A 10,336-nucleotide genomic window follows, 5' to 3' on the forward strand; every position below is an offset into this window, starting at 1 on the left:
CTGTCCATGATCTCTGTTTATTTTCTTAATTAGGTACATACTTGGTGTTATAAATGTACATTGTGACGCTGAAAAAGAGTCATCATTGCCAGTGTTGTCTGGCAAGTCACTTTGTAGAATAGCTTAAATAATTTAAAATAATTTTACTTTAAAAAATATTTAGGTAGGTAAGTACCTGCATTTAAATTATTTATAAACACTAATAGGACACTAGTTACAGGTAGAGTTTTGGGTTTTAAAAAAAAAAAAACTGTTCAAGTTTACTTTTTGCCTTTTATTTTTGTTCTTGCACGATTTGATATGTCTTTTTCAATTGGTATATTTTCATTATTCTTATCACGTCAACGTGTTACATTTAATACATTCATAGGTACTTATTCAATAATAAGTACAATAAGGTATTTATAAAATATCGACTTTTAGTTAAATTGTAAATATAATTTAAATTAAAATGATATTCAAAAACTGACAATTAAAGCACTAACCTCTAAACAGTCTACAAGTATTATTTTGGTTGCGTTTCAAATGTTTCAATGTCTCATTATCATTATGAATACTTCCAATTTATTTCCTAATAAAAATAATCTTATGAATACAAGTTAATCGACGGCCGACGACGGTATTACCCAGAATGCATCATGATCGCGTAGGCCAACGGACATGTTATAACCACGAATTAAGATATACTAGATACGGAACGAGCGCTTATCAGTTGATACTCAATCTTCTTAGACTGCGGCACGACACACAGCACTTATCGTCATATATTTTTGAACTAATATGGTATGATACAGTGATTACATTTTAAAATTTGAACAAGTTGTTTAATTTATTATTATATTACATAAACTAAAATTAAATATTGCAGTATTGCACCTTTAATTTGACACTAATTTTGACAATTTCTTTTTAACTCCATTACTAGGTTGTTTTTGTTTATTTGTTTGGTAACTGAACTGTCTCATCCTCATTACTGAATACGATGAAAAAATATATTGCACAACGTCTTTTTTATATTCACTACACAGAAATGGAATAATATAATTATTTTTAAAGAAATGGTCAACCGTATCTTCGAAAACATTTGCGCCTGCGGCATGGACAGCAAATGAAACCTCAATTTGTTTTATTAAAATGTAAAAGTTGTTATCCGGGCGTGTTAAAAAACCAAGAGTCTTCAGGTTGACGAGTTGAGCTGCAGGTAAATCAATTTCTTTACCATCAGGTTTTATGCCTGACAAACATAACTCGCATTTAGTTTTCTTGCTTAACCTCCGAGCTAGATATCTTGTCAATCAAAAACAAATACATTTAAAGATTAATTATTAGTTTTATTAAAATAATGATTACTTATTTAGTATTTACCCAGCTAAAAAGTATACAACACAGTCAAATGTTACATTATCGGAGAAATCATTATTTTTAAAACATCATCCATATCCCATCTTCCTTCCTCCACTATTTCATCAATGTGATTTCTTAATTTGAGAATTTTCTCTTTTCTAATAGATAGCTGACTATTTTCTTTCATTGAATTTTTCAAATGAGATATTGTTATAACTGGAGCATAGTCAGTATCTAAATATTTAAACATGTTTTTTTTTTATTTTTAATTGTAAACTGTTAGTTTTTTTAGGGAGTTTCTTTTATACCTGCAAAAACTGTGCAATTTCCACTTTTTGGTGGTTTAACCAATAAATACATTGATAATAGCTTATATAGTTGGAGGAATGTAGGAGTAGATGGATGATCATTTGGACCAGAACTCTGTCTGATGATTCCAAAAAATTTCTAAATGAACAAATAATATATTAATTATAGGTAGGTATGTTTAATGTCATTACATATTCGAAAACTAAGGATTCTCCAATTTATACTTTGCTTACTTCTAAAAAATCTTGGTTTAGCTTTGACGTCAAAACATAACAAAAACCACATTGTTCTAATAATTAATGTACTAAATCGATAGTTGACTTTAACGTTATCCTCAAAGATTCACAAGTGTTTTTAGTTAGAAATTATTTTTCTTCAATAAGACCTTTTTCTAAATTTGCCTCCCATTCGTCTAGCCAATGTAGACTTTGATTCAAGACCTGAAGTAATACATTTTAAGTATATTTATAAAATAATAAATAAGTTACTCAGTATACTAGTACCACATCATCACAAACATGCAACATACATTTGTACTACTACCATAAATATTTACAGTTTACTTCAAACATTAACCAAAAATATATAGTTACAAATAATTAACACAATAAAACAAATAGTGGCTTAGAAAGGAATTATACAATGGAGCTTCATCCAAGTATTCCTTTAAAATCTGGCTATGCCGTAACACACAACATAGACATGCAACATAAATAAAACCTCTAAATCTATGCTGTTTTTCCTAATTCCTTCAGCAGGAAACTTTCTGTTCATAGCATCAAACATATCATTCATTTTTATCGTAAATTCTTGTGTTCCTAACGAACCATTAAGACCAGTAGGTACACTCTTGTGCACGGTAAAACTGTATTCCTACTGCCATAGATTTGCTAAATACCTATATTTACATTTTTTACAAACCAAAATAATTTAATTAAATTTATAAAGTATATTATAAATAAATTATATAATATTATTATATTATTTTTATAGAATTATAAAATTACCTGTGTGGCGTATTTAACCTTCATTTTGGTGAGGTTGTTAAGCTCCATGTGATGCCTTGAGATTTTGGGACAAATTTTTAACATATTTTTTGAATCATTGTTAATAACTTGACAGTAATGATCCTACTTAATACAGTTCTGGGAAGGATGAATCTTGGAAAAAAAAGCAAACATTTCAATTTCATATTATAGTATTAAAATACAAAAAAATTAAAAATTCTAATATTGTTTACTTTAAAATATTTATTTTGATATAATCGGTTCCTTATATTTTTTACAGTATGTGGAGCATCACACAGAACAAAAACTTTACGTGTTTCATCATAAGGGTTTTGAAAGTAATTTTTTAAATCTGCTCTTTTACCACTTACACCCAACATTTTGTACATAGTTTTGTTTGTTGAAGCTCCATCACTTGTAAGTGCTATAACTTGCAGTCCAGAATCTTCTAATAGCATAATAGCTTTGACAACCAATTTAGCAAGATCAACACCTGTAATTTTTGAAATGAGTAGTTACTGATATAAGTTAACTATATTGTAAAAATATATTTTTTAATAATACAAGAATGACTGACCTTTAACTGGTCCTTTTGATGCAAATATAGCTATAGATTGGGTTATATTATCAGCCAAGCTTTGCCATATAAACACCAGACCATGGTCAGCTTGCTCAGAACTTGATATTTTGTGTTCTACTTCTTGACCAAAATCTTCCAAGCCATTATATGTCAGTGTTCTGCTATTTACATTTATGCATGAACGTAAAAAAATTTCATCCAATAATAAAACCTTTTTTTTGGTTTTGTGTTTTATTTAAGAATTTTTTTTTTAATAAGCTGAAAAATGTACTGTCGAATCCACATTCACTTTTAATAGCTAATAAATGTTTTGTAATAGTTGTAACACATGGCAGAGGTAATAAGCCTTGGTCGTGTAAGAACTTATATCCCGATGGAGATCTATAAAATTGGAATAATTTTGAATTAATAAAAAGAAAATTTAAACACAAACATATTATATATAATATAAACACTACAATAAAAACACATATATATATATATAAACCTTATTTGAAATAGAAGACAAAGAATCATCCAATTGTCAGAATAATGTCTACTTTTTGGATTTTTAAATTTAGCAGCAGCAAATATTTCATGTAGTAAAATTGATTGACATTTTGAAATTCCTGAGTCTTCGATTAATTTTGTTAAGGTGCTATTTGAGACTTCTATCATTTGATTTTTTATTGATATTAAATGTGATTTTAATTGAGAATTTGTATTTATTGTCCTGAATACCTGAAGTCTTACTTTATTTGTATATATCTGAATTTATTTAAATGATGTCTTTTACTAGGGGAGAAATATACTCTAACTTGTTTACCCTTTGCAATTGAATAAGACTTCTTTCTGATTGAGTATAGTAACATCATACACCATAAACAGCTAGGTCTTCATCATAGTTAAAAAGTAAAAACATTAATTAATTAATTAGTTACTTACACAAAATGTATAAGTTAATATTATTAAATCTAAAGAATACAATTTATGAAAATGTATTATTTATTAAAATTAATAAGAAAATTTAATAATTATTAAAGATTTAATACCTGTTGTCCTTTATAAAACTGGAACAGTTCAAGTGTTTCCAATAGCCATTAACCTTTACACATTGAGAACTGATTGATGTTTTTACATTAGGAAATTTACTTGTTATAACAGCACCATTACATATTTTTAATAAATCAAGATTTTCAATAGCACATTCTATATCTTGTACAGATATTACTGAATGACATAACATTGGAAAATACTGTTGTTGTTGTTCCTCATTAATTTCTTTATTCATTACATGAACTATAATCTTAGAATCTGTTTAAAATTATAATAAAATACAGCCAGATGACAGATAATAGTTGACAAAGTATAATATGAAGGAACTAATTATTAAAATATATTAATTTATATCTTAAGATTTAAATTCTTTTAAGAAGACTTAATGTAAAAATGTGATAAGCTTAGTCAACACATTAATTTATAAAATGTATAATAATAAAAATTCACTTCAAATAATGGGTAGGTCATTCTTACCTTGAGTTACTATCAGTTGTTTTGAAATGATACGTCGGTAATCCTGATTGAATTCAGTTTATTTGAAAAATGACTTTGTTAATTTCTTTTCAAAACTATTTAACGAAACATCAGTATACCATTTCGCAGGTAATTTAATAGCCACACGCTTATTTATTAAATCAAATAAAGATTCCTGAATCATATTATGCTACAAAAGTATTTAATTATAAGTTAAATGATATTTAATAGAATTTTCTATAATATTATTCATACATGTTGTGATTTACTGATGTAATTCGTCGAAGACATTTCAGTACATTATGCGACTTCGTTATAAACAGCGGTTGGTTCCTACAAAATATTTGTAATTACAAGAAGTAATAAGTAAACTTGTTAATCCAATTTAAAACCATATTTTAGAAATGCTCACAATTGAAACATCTTGGTCAGTATATACAACATTTGGTAAAGATGTTTTTGATAATAATTGTTCAGCTTCATTTTGACACATATTCACATCTTCCTGATGATAAAAATAAGACTAATATTGGTGCATGATATGTTATATTTTACTATTTATACTGTACTTACACAGAATGAATTTTTATCTGAATTGCCATTGCCTAAAAATAAAGTTGGTATAGCTCCTTCTCTTAATCGAGGTTTTTTTAAACATATCTAAGGTAAAATAAATGTTGGTGTTGAATAAATAAGAAAGAAGGTCGATGAAAAAAATATCAATCAATATTATAAAATATTCTTACTGAATAAGCACTTGTTCACCCAAGTATCTATTATATTTTCTTTCGAAAAATGATCTCCACACACTCTCGATCTTTTACCCAAGGTTATTCCCACTGCTTTTTCCCATTTTTCTTGGGCATTTTTTGATATTGAAAACCGTGATTTACTATTACCAGAACAGTTTTTTACCCAACATTTGTCTATCCGGGACATGGTGATTTAAAAAATCAAAAATACAGTTGGTGTGTAAATTGTACGGATAAAAAGTGGTAAATTGTAACCTAACATTTAGAATAATAGATTAATAATATCTGTATTGTTATAATATATTTAATACTATTATTATATATTATTATTCAGTACATGGAATATGATTCAATATATCAAGTTTTTGAAAAAGGCGCGAGAAATGTGATAAATTATCACGGCTTGTTCATAATGTACACGAGATCGCGCTAGCAGTCTTGCCGTAACGTAAGAAGTTAGTACGTCGAAATATGAGTTGATAAGGCACTTCGTTCCATATCCAGTATATCTTAATTCGTGGTTATAACTTCTAACGTTTTTTTTTAGTGCCAACGATATAATTAATATTTTTGATTTTTGGAGTGGGTATTATTTGGTAAATATTATTTACCCATTCATAACAACTGCACGCGGATACGGGAAAACAATTCAACTGCATAATATTCTATATTATCATAATAATATATCATCTTAACTTCTTAAATATTATTTCTTAATTAATGATTTCCCATTAACGTTTGTGCGAGATTGTACGATTGTATGGTTTATCCTTATAACCTATTCCCATTCCGTATTGGCTATTGCTATTAGCAATATTACCTACCCAATCTACGTCTCTTCTATACTTCTATAGCACCACTATTAGAACGACTATAAATTGTAAGCACATTGCGTCTGTCGCCTGTGTTGTAGTTTATAACCATAACATCGTACTCGATGATATTCACTTCACATACTAAAACATGTTGTGATGTTTCCTAATTTAAAGACACCCCATCCTAAATATACTTGGTTCTATTGAACCAACTTGACCTCCCTTGGGCACTACTGGTACTTGATCATTACCTGCTCATTATTAGAACCCCGGTTACGTGGTACTCGTTATATTTGTTACACCCCTACTGTTTGGTTATTGTCGCCTACGGTATGAAATTTATGTATTATATTAAATATGTAGTATCGAGCACCTTACAATAGATTTATATTTTGGTTAAGATTGTTTCGTTCTTTCATGCATAATGTTGATATTCTATATAATCGACTACAAAAACAAACTATGGATCCTGTAGAACTTTCAAAGGCAATTTTTCAGTTCAAAGAAAATATATTAAAAGAAAGACAAAATATTGATAATATATTTAAAACCTCTCAAAATCATCCAATGAAAAAACGAAAACAAGATGATTCTATTGAAACAAGAAAAATCGCTGCAAAAGAAGTATGTGACATTTTTATTGTTAACGTTAAAGAACGGTTTGATTATAAAAATCACTTGAATGCTTTGCACATATTTTTATCTACCAAATTTCCTATGTACGAAAATAACTTCACAAGTGACCATTTTAATAAAACTATTGAAGCATATTCTTTTTTGGTTGTTACTTAACTTAAAACTGAACCACAACTGTTCTACAAAAGAACCGATTTCTGTGATATCAATTCATCAGTTCATTTATTGAAATCTATAATTGAAAATAATTTAACATTGATATTTTCTGAAAGCTAAAAACTTTTAAAAATAATTTCAACTATTTAAATGATTACAACTGAAGCCAAAAGATCGTTTTCTACACTTTAAAACATTTTTGAGAAATTCATAGACGGAAGATCGACTTACAGCACTACCAAAACGGATGATCATTCCAAGCTTCAACGAAGAAGTAATAAATAGATTTGCAGAAAAAGATAGGAGAATCGATTTAATATATAAACATGTAAGTACCTGAAATATAATAATTTGTAGGTATCTACTTTGTCTGTCATAATATTTTTACTTGAAAATGTAGTATCATTATTATGTATTTATTATTATTATACTTGTAAAAATAGGTATAAAAAAAAGAAAAAGTAATTGGTAAATAACTAAAATTTGTAAACAATTATTTAATACAATTTATAATACATATTATATTGGTTATATTTTTTTGGATGTGCACTATTTTATTAAAAACACACAAGCCGCCACTGTACTTATTACCTCAGCTTTTATGTATATATTTGTTTAACACGTTGACTGCCGTACGACCGCCGGCGGCCGCACAGACGTTTATTTTTATAACGCTTTACGTATATTCCGGGCAACATTCGTAAAATGTACCGAGTGATAATTTTAGAACCAATAGGCCTAAAAATACGATTCCAATATCAATCGGTTTATTGTTCTTTGAATATTATTAATAAACTATAATAATAGTACGGCCGCCGGCGGCCTCACGGCGCTAACATAATACGTAGTTTTATCAAACGCCATACGGCCGCCGGCGTGCTTACATTAAATTATCGACTGTTAAGTTATTTTATTTTATCAAAATGAGTTCTCGACCAAAAAGGCTTAAAGTCTGTGATGAAAGTGTTGTGCGGGAACTTTTAGATGACATAGATGACGACTTCAGTTCTTTTAGTGAATTTGACGACTCTGATGAAGACGAGCATTATGTTCCTTCAAATGAATCCGATAATATTCAAAGTGACAGTGGTAAGTAAATATTTTGTCATTTACCAAATATGTTTTATATTTTTAATTTTAACTAGGTATATACAAATCTAACTTTGATCTTATTATTTATAAACTATTTTATTAAGTTTGTTATAAAGTCAATGGTTATTCTTACAAAGGTGTTATTTTTTTTTTTTTGGTTGGTAGTTTATGTTTGTTCATTATCCAAAATATCTGACATTTTAAATTTGCAATACTTTTTTTCACACACGCATTAAAAAAAAAATATACTTATAATATTTGTCCTAATTAGTAGGTATTTCTATACATTTGCAGATAGTAATAATTTTGATGAAATTTCTAATGAAGTAACTAAATCACAAAGACCCGTTATTGAACATACTTGGAATGATGTTACAGGTCATCACCAAAAACAATTTATATTCAGTAAAAATCCTGGTTTTAAAGTTGAAATTCCAAACAATGCGACTGCATTGCAATATTTTAAATTATTTATAACTGACGAAATTATCGACCTCATAGTTTTAGAGACAAATAGAAATGCAGATCAAGTATTATCTAAATTTCGATTAACTAAATCTAGTAGATTTTTGAAATGGACACCTACCGATGCTACAGAAATACAACAATTTTTGGGTTTACTAATGTGGATGGGGTTAGTACAAATGCCAAGCCTGAAAGATTATTGGAGTTTGAAAATAATGTATAAAAACAGTGTAGCTAAAAACATAATGTCTAGAAATAGATTTGAACTGATTCTTCGTTTTTGGCATTTTTCGGATAATGAGCAAGCCCCCGAAAACGACAGGATTTTTAAAGTTCGAAATTTAATTCAAAAAATTGTTAATAATTTTCAAAATGCAATGGAACCAGAGGAAATGATGGCAGTCGATGAAACAAAGGTTCCATTCCGCGGTAGATTAAAATTTAAACAATATATTCCCGGTAAGGCTCACAAATACGGCATTAAATTATTTAAGCTTTGTGGTGCAAATGGATACACGTATAACATTCAAGTTTACGCAGGTAAAGGACAAGATGATGGCAGAGGTTTAGGGTGTAGTGTTGTAATGAATTTGACTTCTTTATATTTAAACGCTGGTAGAACTATTATTACTGACAATTTTTACACTTCACTCAACCTAGCTAACGCACTTTTAGAAAATGAAACACATTTAGTAGGTACATTAAGATGTAACAGAGTTAAGCTTCCAGAGGTAACAAAATCAAAATTAAAACCTGGACAAATAATAGGTAAAGAAAATTTGAACGGGGTTGTGGTAGCCAAATGGCGCGATAAAAGAGATGTCACTATGCTATCGACTCGTCATAACATCACCATGGTAGATACGGGAAAGAAAAATAGAAACAATGAAACAATTATGAAACCAAAAATCATAATTGATTATAATTCAGGTAAGGCTGGGATTGACCTGTCAGATCAACTATCGAGTTACAGCAGTCCAGTACGAAAGTCAATTAGATGGTATCATAAAGTGGCGACGGAGATTTTATTAGGAACTGCTGTAGTAAATGCACTTATAGTACATAACTTAAACACACCTCAAAATAAACTTAAAATAACACAGTTCCGTGAAGCACTGATTAACGAAATACTTGGATTGAATCAACCATTACTTCATCAAGATTCTGTTCCTACATCAACGTCATCGACATCAAGACGAACATCATCAAAACATATGCTAGATGAAACTTCAGAAAAGTGTACTAGAAATCGAAAAATAAGAAAGAGATGTTACATTGTTACAAAGATAAAGCTGCAATTGTTGGATCAGTTCAGGCCTACAAAGAAGTTAAAAGAGTTACAACTTTGTGTAAGAAATGTGATGTGTATACTTGTGTGGACTGTTTTTTGAAACATCATAAAAATGAAAAATAATAAAGCAAACAACAAACATTTTTTTAGTTGAAATTATTTTAAGTTTTAATTAATAATAAAAGGATTAATATTTTAATTTTTTTAAAAAAACAGAAATGTATTTTAGCTATATTATTTCAAAAGGTACTGTAATTTTTTATTTATTTTATAAAATATGATTTTTTTTAGATTCTAGTATTTAATTATGAAGTTTTATTAAAAAAAAAATAATGTATTTTGGAAGTTTTAAGTAAAAAGTATTGTTTAATTTGGTT

The 10,336-nt window shown here is 28.3% G+C and overlaps 1 protein-coding gene and 2 pseudogenes across 1 annotated transcript; 1 reads left to right on the forward strand and 2 right to left on the reverse strand.

The window, feature by feature from the left end:
* Positions 1-878: 878 nt before the first annotated feature.
* Positions 879-1,938, reverse strand: LOC126552676 (uncharacterized; annotated as a pseudogene).
* Positions 1,939-2,018: 80 nt separating this feature from the next.
* Positions 2,019-4,510, reverse strand: LOC126552677 (uncharacterized; annotated as a pseudogene).
* A 3,524-nt stretch (positions 4,511-8,034) lies between these two features.
* LOC126552678 (piggyBac transposable element-derived protein 4-like) lies at positions 8,035-10,059 on the forward strand. Its single transcript, XM_050207386.1, has 3 exons — positions 8,035-8,200; positions 8,582-9,508; positions 9,599-10,059. Exons 1-3 carry the CDS (start codon positions 8,035-8,037, stop codon positions 10,057-10,059), a joined length of 1,554 nt encoding a protein of 517 aa, XP_050063343.1.
* The last annotated feature ends 277 nt before the right edge of the window (positions 10,060-10,336 follow it).

This window comes from Aphis gossypii, chromosome X (assembly GCF_020184175.1).
Source record: "Aphis gossypii isolate Hap1 chromosome X, ASM2018417v2, whole genome shotgun sequence".
In the NCBI taxonomy this organism is placed as follows: Eukaryota; Metazoa; Arthropoda; class Insecta; order Hemiptera; family Aphididae; genus Aphis; species Aphis gossypii.